At 37.8% G+C, this 19,138-nt stretch overlaps 1 protein-coding gene across 1 annotated transcript in view; it reads right to left on the reverse strand.

Annotated features, from left to right (window-relative positions):
- SYCP2L (synaptonemal complex protein 2 like) overlaps window positions 1-19,138 on the reverse strand; it is a 112,265-nt gene that overhangs the window by 19,827 nt on the left and 73,300 nt on the right. The window contains exons 20-25 of the mRNA XM_049655048.1: window positions 17,895-17,943; window positions 16,293-16,440; window positions 15,628-15,677; window positions 13,609-13,738; window positions 12,530-12,603; window positions 12,312-12,381 (exon numbers count right to left, since the gene is read on the reverse strand). Coding sequence (XP_049511005.1) covers window positions 12,312-12,381; window positions 12,530-12,603; window positions 13,609-13,738; window positions 15,628-15,677; window positions 16,293-16,440; window positions 17,895-17,943 — 521 coding nt within the window. The remainder of the gene's footprint in view (window positions 1-12,311; window positions 12,382-12,529; window positions 12,604-13,608; window positions 13,739-15,627; window positions 15,678-16,292; window positions 16,441-17,894; window positions 17,944-19,138) is intronic.

Genomic DNA, 19,138 nt, shown 5'->3' on the forward strand with positions numbered 1-19,138 from the left:
TCCCCCCCCCCCCCCCCCATCAGAATAACACTTAGCAAAGTGCCTGGTCTGTAGTAGACACTCAGGAGATATTCATTGAATGCGTAAATAAGCGAATGCCAAAAATATCTAAGTTCCTACAAAAAAAAAAAAAAAAAAAAAAGATGTAAGATACCTTAGGAGTTCCTAAGACGGCAACAGAGGGAGACCCGGAACTCCCTCTTTCATAGACACACACACATTTCCAGAGCAATTCCTTCTAAAGAATGGTGGGCTGACTAAACAGCTTTTGCACAGCAAGAGAGAGGGAGACACGGTAATGAAGGGACTCCCCTCTGCAGTGGGGAGGGAAAGTACTAAGGGAAGGGGAACAGATTTGTCTGCTCCGGGGCACAGAATGAAAGCTGTGGTTTAAAAGGGCAACTAGAATATAAAAGATCTAGCCTTAGGAACCTGCCAAACAGAGGGGGCGTGGGGGGTGCTGATCCACTCACTCTGGATCAGAGGGGCTGGTGAGCGCCATGGTTTACGTTCCCCTTCTACCTTGATAGCACAGATGGAAGCAGGGTTGGGCTGCCAGAGCCGACCTACCTCCACACCAGCCGCAGCCCCAGCCCTCCCATCAAGGGGGTGCCAGTGGAGCACACAGCAGACACCCCTGATCAGCAGTCACTACAGCTCTGGCAGTCTCACCAAGACGCAAAACGCCCTGGAACACTCCAGGCCTGAACCACTTCACCTCCAGACAACTTGCCAGGGCACCTCCCTCAACTTCTCCCCCTCACGGAGAGTCCCAAAACCTCCGGGCCCTTGCCTGCTTCGGCTCCGGCTGCGCCAACAGAGTACCTTCTGCGTGGAGGCAGCCAGGACACCCCAGTCTGCACCCACTTCGGTTTCAACTATCCTGCCGGGGTGGCCCTCTACTTACAACGCCTGAGGATGTAGAGAAAAAGGAACCCTCTTGTACTGTTGGTGGGAAGGCAAACTGGTGCAGCCCCTGTGGACAACAGTACGGGAGTTCTTCAAAAAGTTAAAAACAGAACTACCTGATGATCCCGTAATAGCACTATTGGGTATTTACCACCAAAATACAAAAACACTAATTCAAAGGGATACATGCACCCTTATGTTTATAGCCAAATTATGGAATCAACCCAAGTACCCATCAATTGATGAATGGCTAACGAAGAGATGGTGTATACACACACACACACACACACACACACACACACACACACAATGGAATATTAGCCATAAAAAAGATCAGCCATAAAAAAGAATGAAATCTCGCCTTTTGCAATGACATGGATGGAGTTAGAGAATACAATGCTAAGAAAAATAAATCAGGCAGAGAAAGACAAATTTCATATGATTTCACTCATATGTGGAATTTAAGAAACAAAGGAGTAAAGAAAAAAAAAAAAGAAAGACAAACTAAGAAACAGACTAACTATAGAGAACAAACTGAGGCACCTGGGTAGCTTAGTTGGGTAAGCATCCAGCTGTTGATTTCAGCTCAGGCCATGCTCCCAGGGTCATGGGATTGAGCCCCACCATTAGGAGGCTTTGTGCTCACAACAGACAGCCTGCTTGGGATTCTCTCGCTCCCTCTCTCTCTCTGCCCCTCCCCTGTTCACATGCACTCTCTCTCAAAATAAATAAACTTAAAAAAAAGGAGAACATCCATAATGTTTATCTCTGTTTATATTGAGCAGTTTGGGTATTACAGGTATAATTATTTTATATTATCTATCGGCAGATTTCTCATCAGATAATTTGAAGGCCAAGAAAAATGAAATGATAAAGTGCTGAAAGAAAAAAACTGCCAACCATGAATACTTGACCTAGAAAAGTTGTCCTTCAGAAAATGGAAAGAGAGATAAAGACACTCCCAGACAATTAAAAGCTAAGGGAGCTTATCACCACAAGATCTGCCCTACAAGAAATGCTGAAAGTAGTTCATCAAGACAAAAATGAAAGGATACTAATTAGTAACATGAGAACATGTGAAAATATGTCACACTTTCAAGTATGTATATAGTCAATATCAGAATACTGTAATATGGTGGTATGTTAATCACTTAACTCTAGTACAAAGAATGAAAATATCGTAAATAACTATACCCATAATGTAATGTGTGCCCAATAGGAACAGAGATAAATTGTGACGACAAAAACATAAAATTTGGGGGAATTTGTATGGAATAAAACTTAAGTTGTTACCAGCTTGAAATAGACTATTAGATACCTAAGACCTTATATGTAAGCCTCATAGTAATGACAAAGCAAAACCTACACAAAAGGGAATATACAAGTATCACCAATTCACAAAAGAGAGGAAGAGATTAACAAAGGAACTACAAAGCAGCCAGAGAACAATAAGATGACATTAGGAATTCCTTACCTATCAACGGCTAAATGTAAATAGACCGATTTAAAAAATGGGCAGAGGATCTGAATACACATTTTTCCAAAGAAGACATCCAGATGGCCAACAGACACATGAAAAGATGCTCAACATCACTCATCATCAGGGAAATGCAAATCAAAACCACAATGAACTATCACCACACCTGTTAGATTGGCTAAAATCGGGGAAACAAGAAACCAGTGTCAACGAGGAGATGGACAAAAAGGAATCCTCATGCACTGTTGGTGAGAATGTAAACTGGTACAGCCACTGTGGAACCAGTATGGAGGTCCCTCAAAACATTAAAAATAGAAATACCATATGATCCAATAATTCCATTACTGAGGGGCATTTACCCAAAGAAAATAAACTGGAAGAGATCTATGTACCCCTATGTTTATTGCAGCATCATTTACAACAGCCAAGAAATGAAAGCAACCTAAGTGTCCATCAATAGACAAATGGATAAGGAAGGTGCGAGGTGTGTGTATATTATATGTGGAATTTAAGAAACACAGCAGATGAACATAGGGGAAGGGAAGCAAAGATAAGATAAAAACAGAGGGAGACAAACCATAAGAGACTCTTAAATAGAACAAACTGAGGGTTCCTGGAGGGGTCGGGGGATGGGTTAAATGGGTGATGGGCATTAAGGAGGGCACTTGTGGGGATGAACACTGGGTGTTATATGTAAGTGATGAATCACTAAATTCTACTCCTGAAATCATTATTACACTATATGTTAGCTAATTTGGATTTAAATTAAAAAAATAAAAAATAAAATATATAAAGAAGTTATAAAACTCAACACCCACCCAAACATATAATCCAATTAAAAATGGGCAGAAGAAATGAGCTGAGAAGGACTCCTGGCACTCAGCCAGCAAGGAAATAGAAGACCAAATCCTCCAGCTATGTGGAACTGAATTCAGCCAACAACCTGAATGAGCTTTCGAGTGGATTTTCCTCCAGAACCTCATCCTCTGGCACCTTGTTCGGCCTTGGGAAACCCAGAGCAGAGAACCCCAAGCAGCCCCCGCCCTCCTGATCTACAGAACTGTAAGATAATAGATCTGTATGGTTCCAAGCATGTATTTGATCTGAGTTGTTTTAAGTTTGTGGTAACTTGTTATGGTAGCAATAAAAACCTTATATGTAGAAGACTAAAAAAAAAAAAAAAAATTTAAATAGGCCAAAGAAATGAACAGATATTTCTCTGAAGAAATACAGATGGCCAACAAACACATGAGAGATTCTCAACATTACTCATCAGAGAAATGCAAATCGAAACTACAATGAGGTATCACCTAACACCTGTCAGAATCGCTAAAATCAATAACACAAGAAACAAGTGTTGGCGAAGATATGGAGAAAAAGGAACCCTCTTGCACTGTTGGTGGGAACACAAATTGGTGCTGCCACTATGGAAAACAGTATGGTGGTTCCCCCAAAAGTTATAAATACATACATACATACATACAAACATACATACATATATACATAAATAAAAGGGAGGCCTGGGTGGTTAAGTCAGTTGAGTGCCCGACTCTTGATTTCGGCTCAGGTCATGTTCCCAGGGTCGTGGGATCAAGCCCCACATCAGGCTCTGCACTGAGCATGAAACCTGCTTGGGATTCTATCTCTCTTTCCTTCTGCCCCTCTCCCCTGATTGCACACACTCTCTAAAATAAAATAATAGTTAAAAATAGAGCTACCCTACAATCCAGTAACCACACTACTGGGTATTTGTGAAAAAATACAGAAACACTAATTCGAAAGGGGTACATGCAAAAAAAAAAAAAAAAAAAAAAAAAAGAGAGAGAAGGCCAAATGAAGAAATCTACTCTTAACTATAGAGAACAAACACGGTGGCCAGAGGGGAGGTGGGTATGGGGATGCGTGAAATGGGTGATGATGATTAAGGTGTGCACTTGTCACGATGAGCACTGGGTAATGTATGGAAGTGTTGAATCACTATATTGTACATGTGAAACTAACATAACACTGTATGTTAACTATACAGGAATTTAAAATAAAAAAGTTCTATTAAACACTTTTGATTAAAAAATAAAATTAAAATCATATCAAATGTCATTTCCAACTATAATGGTATAAAACTAGAAATCAATTACATCAAATAAGGAAAAAATAGAAAAAACAAACATATAGAAGCTAATAACATGCTATTAAACAACCAATGGGTCCATATAGAAATCAAAGGAAAATTCAAATAATGCTTGGCGACAAATAAAAATGAAAACACAAGGATCTAAAATTTTTGCATTGCAGCAAAAGCAGTTCTAAAGGGGAAGTTTATAGTGACATACATCTATAGTGACATACATACATCTATAGTGACATACATCTACATACATACATACAAAAAAACAACAAAAATCTCAAATAAAGAGTGAAAGATTACACCTAAAGAAACTAGAAAAAATAAAGACCGAAGTAAACAGAAAAGGAAGATTAGAGCAAATATAAATGAAGTACAAGCAAAATTTAAAAACTCATTGAAACCTAGAATTGGTTCCTTGAAAAGACAAACAAATTGATAAACTCTGAGCAAGACACATCAAAAAACTTGAAAAATATGGAAAAAAAAACCCCTACTGATACCACAGAGATTAAAACAAATTATAAAGGAATACTATAAAAGGTTCTATGAAAACAAATTGGGCAAACCAGGAGATGGGTAATGCCCAGAAATATAAAATTGAGCAAAATTGAGTAAGGAAGAGAGAAAATCTGAAGAGATTGATTACAAGTAAGGAGATCAAATAAGTAGCCCAAAACTTCCCAACAAGCTAAACTTTATGACTACATGACTTTACTGGTAAACTCTATCAAAGAATATTAATCCTTGAGGTTGGCTCAGTAGGTTAAGCACCAGACTCCTGATTTCAGCTCAGGTCATGATCTCACTATTGTGAGACTGAGCTCCATATTGGACTCCGAGCTGAGCAGGAAGCCTCCCTGGGATTCTCTCTCTGCCTCTCTCTCTCTCTCTCTCTCTGCTCCTCTCTTGCTTGCGGTCTCTCCCTCTCTCTCAAAATAAACAAACATTTGGAAAAGGAAAGAATATAAATCCTCCTCTCAAACACTTCCCCCAAAACAGAAGAGGAGAGCACATTTCCAAATTCATTTTATGAGGCCGGTGCTACTATAATATCAAAACCAGAAAAAGAGACCACAAGAAAATTATAGGCCAGTGTACTTGATGAACATAGATGCAAAACTCCTTAACATCATATTACCAAACTGCATTTACCAACTTATTAAAATGATGGTCATGATCAAGCACGATTTATTCCGGGGATGCAACAGTTCAATATCTGCAAACCAACAGGATACGTAACATTCCCAAGAGGAAGGATCAAAACCATATGGTCATCTCGACAGGTGCAGAAAAAGCATTTGACACAGTACAACATCCATTCATGTTAAAAAGTCTCAACAAAGTTAGTTTGGAGGAACATACCTCACATCACAAAGGCTGGTCATGAAAAACCCACTGTTAACATCACACTCAATGGTGAAAAAGTGAACACTTTTTCTCTAAGATCAGGAATAAGACATGGATGTCTACTCCTACCACTTTCATTCAACCCTGCACTGGAAGCCCTAGCAGTCACGACTGACAAGGAAAAGAAATAAAAACCTCCATACTGGTAAGGAATAAAACTCTACTCACAGATGGCATCAAAGATACTAGGTATATAGAAAACCCAACAAAACCTCTACCAAATATGCTCAGAATGACTAGATTTAGCACAGTTTCCAGAGATGGAATATATACAAATCTTCTGCATTTATTATACACTCATAAAGTAGAAGAGAAATTAATAAATCAATCCCATCTATAATTATACCACAAAGAACTTACCTAGTAAAACAAATGTAACCAAGGAGGTGAAAGACCTGTACACTGAGAACTGTAAGACATCGATGGAAGAAATTAAAGACAACATAAATGCCAAGATATGCCATGTTCATGGACTGGAAGAATTAATATTTGTTAAAATGTCCATACTACCCAAAGCAATCTATAGATTCAGTGTAATCCCTATCCACACGGCAACAGCATCTCAGAACAAATAATCCTAAAGTTGATATGGAACCACGCAAGGCTGCAAATAGCCACAGCAATCATGAGAAAGAAGAACAAAACTGGAGGTATCACAACAAGGCACAAATCACTATCTTTAAGAGAAACTTTCACTCTCATGTTCACTGCAGCATTATTAACAATAGCCAAGACATGGAAATAATGAAAGTGTCCATCAGCAGATGAATGGACAAGGAATACGTGGCATATATACACTATGGGATATCATTCAGTGATTAAAAGATGGAAATCCTGGCATTTGTGACAATATGGTTGGACCTGAAGGCACTATGCTAAGTAAGCCAGATAGAGAAAGTATTGTATGATCTCTATCGCTATATGATGATGCATGTATAATCTAAAAAACCGAAGTCCTCAGAAGATGAATTGTTGGTTTCCAACAGTGGGGGTAGGGAGGAAATGGATGAAGTTGGTCAAATGGTATATACTTCATGGTCAAATGAGGTTATAAGATGAATACGTTTGGGGAATGTAATGTATAGCATGATGACTACAGTTAGCAATACTGTATTGAATATTTGAAAGTAGCTAAAAGAGTAGATCTTAAAAAAATTCTCACACACAAACTATTTGAAGTAACCTATGTATTGACCTTATTGTGGTAATCCTTTTGCAAGAAATACATATATCATATTGTATACCTTATTCATTATTTGTCAATTAAATCTCAATAAAGCTGGAAAATAAAATTTATAGAAGCATAAAATTCCTTGAACAATGATGTCAACCTTAAAGAAGAGTCAAGAGGATCAACTCTCCCTATTAGATAGCAAGATGTGCTATGAAAGTAGAGTAATAAAAAAAGATAGTATTAGTGTGATAATCCAGACAGACCTATGAAACGCTAAAGAGCTCCCAGAGATTGACCTACATTTATATGGGAACTTAATATTTGACAGAAAGCATTTTAACAGCAGGGGAACAAAAAAAATTATTTAGAGGTGACACAAAAGACTTAAAATCACTAAATGATTTTAACATCTGGATCATTACTAAAGCCATATGAAACTAAGAAATCCACCTGGATAAGAGATTTCAGTGTGTAAGACAGAAGTCTAAAATTAAAAGAAAATTAAAAGTGTATCTTGGTTATCTAGGGAAACAGATAAGCATTACCAAAGGGGGGAAAAAAAGCAAACAAACCCAAATAATTGGGTTACATTAAAGTTGAGCAATCCTGCCCTGTAAAGAAACTTAACACAATTTTAGTAGGCAGACAATAGATTGGAAGATGTTTGCAATACTACAAACAGATACAAAAAGATAAAGAAAAAGAGATTGACATCTAGAATATTCAAGCAGCTACTTTAAAAGACAAGACAGAAACCTCAATGAAAAAGAGTGCAAGAGATATCAAAAGGAATTTACAGAAGAAGAAACCCCAAAGACACACAAGCATATAAAGAGATATCTAACTTAGTTATCAGAGAAATGGAAATGTAAAACAACGAAATATCAGGTTGCCCTAGTAGACTGACAAAACTTGGAAAGCTAAGTAATGCCAACTATTAGTGGGGGTACAGAAATTTAGAAACACTTTGCACTTCTTGTGGGAATTTATAATCATACCATTCAGGAGAGCAATTAATCTCATTAGGGTGCATAAGAAGATACACATAATGGTGTCCATTACTTTTGGTGATGACATGGAATTAAAAGTCATTGGTATCCATTACTGAGAGAGGATAGGCAAAGTGTAGTAGATGCATAACAGGAGTACTAGAGCAATGAATATAGATCTTAAAAACTGCTGAGTAAAATAAGAAATGAGATATAACAATACTATTTACATAAAATTACATGCATTTACTATTTTATAAGAACACATATAAACAAAAGTTGAGTATTAAACATTTTACAAGGTGAGGGAAATGGGGAGATATTGGTCAAAGGGTACAAACTTCCAATGATAAGATTAAGAAATTCCAGGGATCTAATGTACAGCATGGTGATTTTAGTTAGCAATATACAGCATGGCGATCTCAGGTCAGATTTTAGTGTTATATACTTGAAAGTTGCTAAGAGAGTAGGTCTTAATTGTTCTCACCACAAAAAAGAAAATGGTAAACGCTCTGATGGTAATCATTTTCCAATATATAAGTGTATCAAATCAATGTGTATTCTACCCAGTGAAAATTTATTCAAGAATAAGAGTCATTTTCATACAAGCAAAAATTGAGACATTCATTCCTACAAGCAGACCTTCACAAAAGATGTATTTTAGGCAGAAAGAGGTCCCCGAAAATGTGGAAGTGTAAGACACAGGAAAAATGTAAACAAAATGGTAAATATATAGGTGTATAAACATGGACATTACTACATAAAACAATATCTTAAGGTTTAAAATTAAAATAAAGGACACTACCACATGTTGTGGTTGGGGCAGGCTAATGGGATTCAAGAGTCTTAAGTTCCTATACATAATCTAGGAGGAAAATAAGGTTATTGATTAGACTTTAAAAAGTTATGTATGTTATGATTTCTAAGTTAACCAGTAAATGAAAAGAAATAGAGTATATAAATGATTAGAAGGAGAAATAGAATTAAGAATAAAATACATAAAATGCTTAAGCAAAATGAGAAACAAGCAAAATAATACGAGAAACAAAACAAAATGTTTGGGTCACACAGAAAGTATAAAATAAATTGGTAGATACAACCCAAATACAGGAGTATTACATTAAATGTAAATGGACTAAATACTCCAGTAAAAAGACTTACTATTATATGAGGGCAGGGGGAATCCAATTATAGGCTGTTTACAAATGATATCTGTAACATGAGGATATATATGTTAAACATAAAAGGATAAAAAACTTATACCATGCCAATGCTTAACAAAAGAAAGAAACTTCAAGACAAAAACATTACTGAAGATAAAGGCAGTCACTTTGTAATAATAAAAATTTCAGTATATTATGTGGATACACCATTTTATATTTATAACAACCTAAATATATTTTATACAAAGCAAAATAGAACAGAACCAGAAAGAGAAATTGGTGAGTCCACAAACATAATGAGAGGTTTTGACGTACTACTCTCAACAACTGATAGAACAATTAGACTGAAAAAAATTAGTAAGAATATAAAATTTGAAGAACATAGTTAAGAAAAGTGACTTAATGGATATACATTTGTATAGATATTACGGTAACTGTGAAATATACTCTCTTAACAAGTTAGCTTTTTAAAAAGGTTGACATATACTGTGTCAGAAAGTATATCTCAAAATTTCAAAGGATTAAGTTATACAGACTCTAGCCACAATGTGTCCTCTAGCACAATGCAAACAAACCAGAAAAGAGTAACAGAATCATAGCTAAAAAAAAAAATCCCCTACCATTGTGAATTAAGAAATACACATCCAGAGCACCTGGGTGGCTCAATCGGTTAAAACATCTGACTCCTGATTTCAATTCAGGTCATGACCCCACAGTTTGTGATTAGAGCCTGAGTCAGACTCCGCACTGACAACATGGAGACTGCTTAGGATTTTCTCTCTCCCTCTCTCTTTGCCCCTCCCCTGCTCACGTACATTCTCTCTCTCTCTGTCTCAAAATAAATAAACTTAAAAAGAAAAAAAAAAAAGAAAAGAAATACATTCCCAGGTAATCTTTGGGTCAAAGAAAAAAATTTTAAAAATAGAAAATACTTCAAAGTGATAATGTATGTTACAATGTGTGGCACTCACCTATAATGATAAGAAATGTACATCATTAAAAATATAGAACGTAGGAAATCATGTATGAGACTATCTTTGACTTTTTGGTAGGGAAGAATTTCTCAAGACTAAAAAGTGCTAACCATAGAGAAAAGATTAATAAATTAGAATTCATCAAAATTAAAAACTTTATCCGAAAAACCAGCCATAAAAACCTACAGTGAGAGCATCACAAAAAGAGAAGGTGCAAACCACATAGTGGAAGAAGACATTTTACAAGACCTATAACCAAGTCCTCAACATACGAAGAGTTCCTAGGAAGAGATCTAAAAAGACCATCCTTTAGACAAGTGGGCAAGACATTTTAGACACTACACAAAAGAGGAAATTCAAATGGCTAACATACAAGATGATGCTTAATCTTATTCGGGGATATTCAAATGAAAACTTCAACGTGTGTACACACATAAACACACAGAAATTTTAAAATCCCAAGGGTTGGGTAACATGAAGCAACACAACTCTCGTACACAGCTGATGAGAAAGCAAATTGATACAACCAGTTTGGAAAACCGGTTTGGCACATCTTCAATAGTTGAAGATATATAAACTCTGTGGTCTACCAATTTTTTTCCTAAAAATATACCTAGAGAACATTTTACACATAGGTACCAGGAGAAACGTGTGCAATTCTGCACGGTGGCATTATTTATAAGCAATCCAAACTGCAAACAATCCAAATGTCCCACCTCCCTAGGACAGATAAAATATGCTCTATTCGTATAACTGAATGTTATGCTGTGATTAAAATGAATACGCTTTCACCCACACCCATCAGCATGAATAGATTTTACAAATGATATTGACCAGAAGCAGGCCACATGAAATTTACACAGTATGACGCCACTGGTTTGTATTGTATGTGAGATAAAAACTGCACTACATATTATTTAGGGATGCATACCAAGAAAGAATAATAAAGAAAAGCAACAGAAACCTTTTCACGAAAGTCAGGACTGTCATGATCTCTTCAAGGGATGGAGGGAAGTAACAGAACATGATCCAGTGTGAAAGGATTCTAGGTCAGCGACAATATTCTAGTTCTCGCTCTGGGTTGTGGTTACACACATGTTCGCTTTAGAACCATTCTTTAAACTGTGCACATAGTTTCCATTCTCTTCTGAAGGTAGGATATTTATCACAATGTAGAAATGAAAAAAAAAAGAAAAGCACTGGAATCCAACACAAAATTAAGGCTAATGGGTTCCCATGAAGGGGGAAAGGGCAGGGATGGATTTGGGGTGGCGCCTAGCAAGATTGTGAGACAGTAATGTTCTTTTTCTTAACCCGGATGTTGATTCACAGATGTTTGTTGTGTTGACATACCGCACATAATATATGCTACATATAATATATAGCCATTTGAATCTTCCGGATACCTCATTTAAAATGTAAAGAGAAAACAAACTATTCAGGAACATCATCAAGAGTGGCTAGGTGCGGGGCACCTGGGTGGCTTGGTCAGTTAAGCGTCCGACTTCGGCTCAGGTCATGATCTCACAGTCCGTGAGTTCGAGCCCCGCGTCGGGCTCTGTGCTGACGGCTCAGAGCCTGGAGCCTGTTTCGGATTCTGTGTCTCCCTCTCTCTCTGCCCCTCCCCTGTTCATGCTCTGTCTCTCTCTGTCTTAAAAATAAATAAACGTTAAAAAAAAAATTAAAAAAAAAAAAAGAGTGGCTAGGTGCTATCCTAATTCACAGCACTGTGAACAGGCCTGCCTGAAAACCTTATCGTAAACTGTAAGTGACCAACTCACTTGGGAGTGGAAAGAACCCCTGGACCAGATCCTTAGCAAAGTGCCCCCACTGAGGCCTCCTTTGAGGCTGGAGAAGAGGTAGCTGGCCCCAAGCTATATGCTTCTTGAAACTTCTTGGTCCTGAACAAACCACCCCCCCCGCCCCGGTCTCTCCTTGACCTTCATGCACTTTTTGAGCAGGTAAGCAGATCACAGTGCTCTCTCCAACACTCTGTAGAGTGATTTTTCTTTGCTGCAATTAGAATAACAACCCAGCCTATCAAAAGCAAATTAATTTTGCTTTATTCTGCAAAGATTTTAGTGTTCTCTCACCTCTGTCTTCCAAGTTTTGCAGCTTATGTTTGAACCCGGTACTTTTCGTCAACGATTCTTGGTCCACCATCTCAAAAAAAAAAAAAAGAAAAAGAAAAGGCCATAAATGTCTATTAAAATAAGAAACAAATGGTGCTACATCATCCCTTAAGAAGGAATAAGTACATTATGCAAGTATAATATTAGTTCTGGAAAACCAGTTGAATAACAAATAGTACCTTAGATACATTTTCTTCAACTTCTGAGTGCTCCAAGGAAGACAGATCGCTCAGTGGGTGGGGACTTTGAAGTTCTGAGTGTTAGAACAGTTTCAAGGGAATGAACACGCTTAGAAGCAACGTCAGGTAATAAACTTCAGTCTCTATATTAAATATGACCATCCAAAAAATGGTACTAAATGAAAACAAGCAAACAAAAAAAACTTGCACCTTTCAGGGCATGTATGGTTATTAGGTTTGTAGATCTGTAGATAAAATCAAGGGCCTCAACTAAATCAGCCCCTTTCACAGCTGCCCACCACCTGGCCCCAAATATACAGGCAAGGCTCCTACTACCTCAAGTCTGTGACCTTTCTTCCTCCTCTCATAGTTCCACTTCCTTCTTTCCTCTTACTCTCTAACAGTATATTTTTCTTTTTCTCTTCTCCTTACTCCTTTCCTCCCGGTGGCGGTCAAGCTAAGAGGTTGTCAGTCACGTCCTTACGGACTGCTATCATGTGCTTGGCAACGTGCTAAGCTGCAGAATTGATCAAGCAGAACAAACCAAAATCCCTAGCCTTACAAAAGATGTGAATACTTTTTCATAAAATACAGTGGAGGTTAAGATACACCTAGCGGAACAAAGGTTGGCAAACTCTGGCCCCTCAAGTCAAATCCAGTCTACCACCTGGTTTTATAAAGTTTTATGGAAACACAGCCATGCCCGTTGGTTTACATCTTGTCTGTGGTTCATCTGGGGCTACAACTGCCGAATTGAATAGTTGCAACAGAAACTATAGGGGCCAAAAAGCAAAAAAAAAAAAAAAAAAAATTACTATCTGGTTCTTTACAGAAAAAGTCTACCAATCCCTGTTATAAGTCATCACCTGAGTTTTCGTGCTTCTTTAAAGATGAACACAAGCTAATCTCAAATGTTAAAGAAAAATTAAAATATCCTCTATTTTTTGCTAATGAGGAAATTAAAGAAAAGATAGTATTCATACTTTTAACAGATATTCAAAAAATTTTTTTGTTTAGTTCTAAGTATTTTTCCTAAAATATAAGTTTTTTTCTATGCAAATCAACAGAAAATCAGGTACCTGCTTTCTGGGCAGAATCTTCTGGAGTTAAAAGGGCAGAACTACTCTGAAATTTTGCTCCAGAAATTTTTGGAGGTATGGAATTATTTTGCTTGGAGGTATCTTTCCATAGCGGTATTAGAAGTTTAGCCTAAAATATATTACCTTTTTAAGAGTGTTAACATTCATAACCCCTCAAAATAGTTTTTAGAAATTCCAATACATTTCTAATAACCTTTAACATAATTTAGGGAGCACCTGGGTCATGATCTCATGGTTTGTGGGTTCAGGCCCCGTGTTGGGCTCTGTGCTGGCAGTGTGGAGCCTGCTTGGGATTCTCTCTCTCTCCTTCTCTCTTTACCCGTTTCCCCACTTGCTCACTCGCTCTCAAAATATATAAACAAACTTAAAAAATAAAAAAAAAAATTAAATGCTTTAAGTATTGGATTTTCTCCATTTGAAAATAAACACTAAGACCATAAGATCCTAGAATTGGAAGCACATGGTCATATATCAATTCATAATTCTAACTCAAAGATAACTCTAATCAAAGTTCTCAAAGTAGGGAACACAGCATCGGCAGCACCCCAGAACTTGACAGAAATGCAAATTCCAGAGCCCCATCTATTATTTACTCAGTCAGCAACAATGGGATGGAACCTAGCAATCTGCATTTAAACAAGCCTTCTTGGTCATTCTGATGATCCCTGCAGTTTGAGAACCACGTCTTATAAATAAAGTTTTATTGAAACACAACACGCCCATTGCTTTAGGTATTGTTCATGGCTGCTTTCACGCTACAGTGGAAGAGATGTATAGTCACCAGAGAAAATATTTACAATCTTCTGTGTCTAGAATGTCAACAATATTTACATCTAACCCTTCACGGAAAAAGTTTGCTGATTCTGCCCTAAACTATCCTCTTGGACCCCAACACAGAGAAATGAATTTTGGATGCTAATATTTGTACAAACTCAGTAATGCCCTTGCCGGAAAATAAACAGACTTCCTGTCAGTTGCAGAGCTTAAATGTATGGATTCTCAAAGCTTTGATGTTTGGGGTTATTTCAAACAAAAGCTGTATGTACTTTAAATTTTTCTTTTGGCCTATTGCTAACAGATAACTCCTATTAGTTTGAACTATTCAAACAAATATTTAGGTCAGAACCTAATGCAGGGCTCAAACTCACGAACTGCGAGATCATGACCTGAGCTGAAGCCAGATGCTTCACTGACTGATCCACCCACATGCCCCAGTGTCCAATATTTTTAACTATGTTATTTTGTTATTTTTTTAATGTTTATTTTTGAGAGACAGAAAGAAAGAGAGACAGAGTGTGAGAGGGGTGGCAGGGAGGGGAGGAGCAGAGAGAGGGAGACACAGAATCAGAAGCAGGCTCTAGGCTCCAAGCTGTCAGCACAGAGCCCGACACGGGGCTGGAACTCACAAGCTGTGAGATCATGACCTGAGCCGAAGTCAGACGCTTAACTGACTGAGCCACCCGGGTGCCCCCTTAACTATGTTACTTTAAAACAAGAATAACCAAAGTGAATTCAGAAACTCTGAGGGTTTATTCAATATTTATGTAAGCCTGAAGTCATTTCAACCACTTACAAAGATTTAAATGTTTAAGTCATTAAAAGCTTTAGAAATAACAGGTCAGCCAACTGAAAACCAAGGGAAGAATTAAACCAAGAAGTTTATTTCAAAGTGTTAATTCAGAGAGCGTATATTTACAGGAAGTCAGGATAGCCCAGATTTTAGCATCATTCATAATAAACATCTTTCAACAAATTTGGCAACAATGAAGAAAGATCCTTAACTGTTTACCCAAGATTCACACTAAATAACCATTTATAAGACCTTGCAATTTCTATTGACAGCGATTTATGTACCAACAAACTACTGGTTATTCTCCTATTCCTGAAAGAAGATTTTTTTTTTTTTTGAGAAATAAATGACATTTAACCCTAAACAGATTGAACTGTCTCATGCTAATGCCCTAGGGGCACATGACAGCCCAGATCAAATTTACTTACTTCGTCCTTCTCATGGTCACCGCCGCTGCTGGGAGGGGAAAATGGCAAAACTAAAAGAAAAGAAGTGTACAATGGGGAAGTTTGCCTATGAGACATACAAAAATTCATTTCTCCCTCTCTCCCAGTTATACATGCCCATACTAGAAGTAATTCCCACATCCTGAAGCTCGCTCACATGTGTAGCTCTTAAGATCCCTTTCTAATATCCACCTTGTTCCTGAGACCTCACCCCCCGACATGAATTTTGTGCTCCAGACCCTACCTCTGATGCTGTCCTCACGTCAATTTGTCCTCGTAATTTTACCTCATTTAAAACATTTCCTCTTCTGCACACCTGAGTGCTGGTCTTTCCCAAGGATTAGCTCAAATCCCACCTGCCTCTTCCTTGAAGCTTCTCCTAGCTCCTTCTTCTAGCTCATGTTAGATGATCCTTATCTGAACTCCTACTCCATTTATCTGCAGCTCATATTTAATTATCGGTCAATTCTACATTCTCTCGTATGGTTTCGTGGACGTACACGTTGGCCTTTCCAACGTAATGGTAGCAGGGAAGGGAGGGCACGTAATCAGTTTATCTTTGGTACCCTCCCTCCTTCCGTCACATAACTGAAAAATGCCTGATTTATTTGAAAAACGACTTGAAAGAAGACACGGACCAAACTCACTTCTCACGCTACTTCTAATTCTCGTCTTTTTCCTCCCGGAATACGGTCTTAGGGATTTCCTTTTTTGGTTACTGGTCCAAGATCGTTCACTGGTCCCAGTACTTGAATCCTGATCACTCTCTGAGAAGAGGTGTTTCCTGTAATTAAACTTTCACAAGCACAGATGAGAAATGAGCACTATTCACAGGGTGTTAGTGTCCTTTACGTACAATTAAACATATCGCTACAGGGTCAGACAAAAGACCGGTAACTCCTTCTAGAAGACTGCGCTCTCCTGTAGTATAAAGGCAGAGAAGTAAGGAGAGGGGAGAAAAAGAACAGGTTTCATCAGTCAGTTCTCAACCAAACTGCTGTTGTGAGGGATGGGAGTCCTCTCTCATCAAAAATAGTTGTAACTGAAGAGACCATAGGTGACTGTTCAGAAGCTAACATACCTGAATATCATCCCAACACTTTTAACTTCAAAATATTATTGCAAGTGACAGAAGAATTTATAAAAATACTTTTTGCAATGACAAGCATGTCATTTAGAGTAACTAAAGTCAAACAAGGGAGTAATTTCTATTTAAACCTCAAAGTATTTTTGAAAGTAAGACTAGCCTGGGGCGCCTGGGTGGCTCAGTTGGTTAAGCATCGAACCAGTTCAGGTCATGATCTCATGGTCCGTGAGTTCAAGCCCTGGGGCCGGGCTCTGTGCTGACAGCTCAGAGCCTGGAGCCTGCTTCAGATTCTGTGTCTCCTTCTCCGCCCCTCCCCTGCTCATACTCTGTCTCAAAAATAAATAAACAATAAAAAATTTTTAAAAAACAAGAGCAAGCATTCCTTCATTTCATGCACAGAATTAAAAAAACCATGCGGCAAGGCTTGGCCAGTTTCTTTAGTTTATGTAAAAAGGTATTGTTATTCACAAAACAAAAACCTAGAGCAGTAGCTCTTAAATTTGGCTGCATGTTACAATCGTGGGGGTGGGAGAGCTTTAAAAATTTCCAGGGCCTAAACATCACCCTAGATCAATTACGTCAGAATCTTTGGGGGAAGGGACACAGGCTCCAATAGTCTCATCAGCTTTCCTAGTGTGTTTCCAGTTCAAAGACAGAGCAGCAGAGAGTGAGGACCATTGCTTAAAAGCAAGCCAGATGGAGACTTAACTTGATGAAAGCCCATGATCTCAATTAAAAAAATTTCATTTAATGTTCATTATAGAGTTTTTAAAATGCACTGACTATGGACTTGGAGCAGTGTGCTTCCTAAAGTGAGAGGCACACAGAAAGGGTGTAAGTTGGTGCAAATAGGAATGAAAAAAAACCACGTTATGGACTCACAGTAAATAATTTCTTTTCAGTTCATTAACACTTCTGATTCAATTCAGGATAAATCACAGGTGCTAGAGGGTCCTTAACACTTTTCTTCTACTTAATCTTTTTTAACAAAGCAAGAACTGACTTTCGTTTTAAAAGTGAAATAATTTTTTTATAATAAGTCTCAGATCAATTTAATTAGAGATAATAAATGACCAGGGCGGGGACACATTTTGAAGAAGACTTGCAAATAACTGAAATTTTGAAAGTAACTGCCTTAAGACAAGTAAAGTTACTCCATTACCGACATCCTTGTTTCTGGCTTTCTCTCCCTGTCGGAAGCAGAATCTGCCCTAAAACAAAATAGGTCAGATGAACAGAACTGTATCAACACTGCCTTCTCCCTCCCTTCACTGCCCAGCCCAGACATTTTTCCCCCCTTTCTGTGCCCTTTGTCTGATTGTGAGCCCAGTGCGTGGGAGGTACCCCCCACCCCCAATCCTGCAGACGGACTTCTTATCTTATAACCCATTTCTATAGATTCTCTACCAGACAACAACTGGTTCTTTAAAGCAAAGGAATCTTTGTTGGACTCTTCTCTGCCGGGCATACAGAGAACTGGGAAGGCCAAGTTAAAACCAGCAGGGAAGCAGGGAGGTGTGGCAATGCTGCAGAATGGCATTTCCTGCCTGGCTCTTCCTTAGAATCAACAAGGAAGCTTAACAAGAAAGCTCTTCCCAATAATTAGTGAATACTGAGCAATTTCTCATATACCTGCTGGCCATTTATGGTCTTCGGAGAAGTGTCTATTCAAGTCCTTTGCCCGCTTTTTAAATTGGGCTGATTTTATGGCTACTGAGTTGTAGGAGTTCCTTAGGTATTTTGGTAATTAACTCCTTATTGGATATATGCTATGATTTAAAAAAAACAACCACACCCAAAAGATAACAAGTGTTGCTGAAAATGTGGAGAAATTGGAACACTCACAAATTGTTTGTAGGAGTGTAAAATGGTATAGCCACCATGGAAAACAATATAGAAATTCCTCAAAAAATTAAAAGTAGAACTAGCGTATGATCCAGCAATTGTATTTCTGGGTATACACCCAAAAGAATTAAAATCAAGAGCTTGACGAGATACCGGCAATCCAATATTCATTTACGTATTACTTACAATAGTCAAGTTATGGAGACAATATGGATAAAATGTGGTGTTATATACGTTACTTACAGACAGACACACACGAATACTATTCAGCATTAAAGGAAAATCCTGAAATATGTAACAACATGGATAAACTTGGAAGGCATTTTGATAAAACAAACCAGCCGCAAAAGGACAAATAGAGCATGCTTCTACTTCTAGAATATCTAAAGTGATATCTACATATCTGATATTTTAGATATCCGATATCTAAAATAGTCAAACGATAGAAACAATAGAGAGGTTATTGAAAGGAGCTGGAGAGAGAAATATGGAGTTACTTTTCAATAGGTATAACGTTGTGTAAGACGCAGGATAAGTTTTAGAGATCCATTGTTTCACACT

The sequence above is a fragment of the Panthera uncia genome (genome assembly GCF_023721935.1).
Source record: "Panthera uncia isolate 11264 chromosome B2 unlocalized genomic scaffold, Puncia_PCG_1.0 HiC_scaffold_25, whole genome shotgun sequence".
NCBI lineage: Eukaryota > Metazoa > Chordata > Mammalia > Carnivora > Felidae > Panthera > Panthera uncia.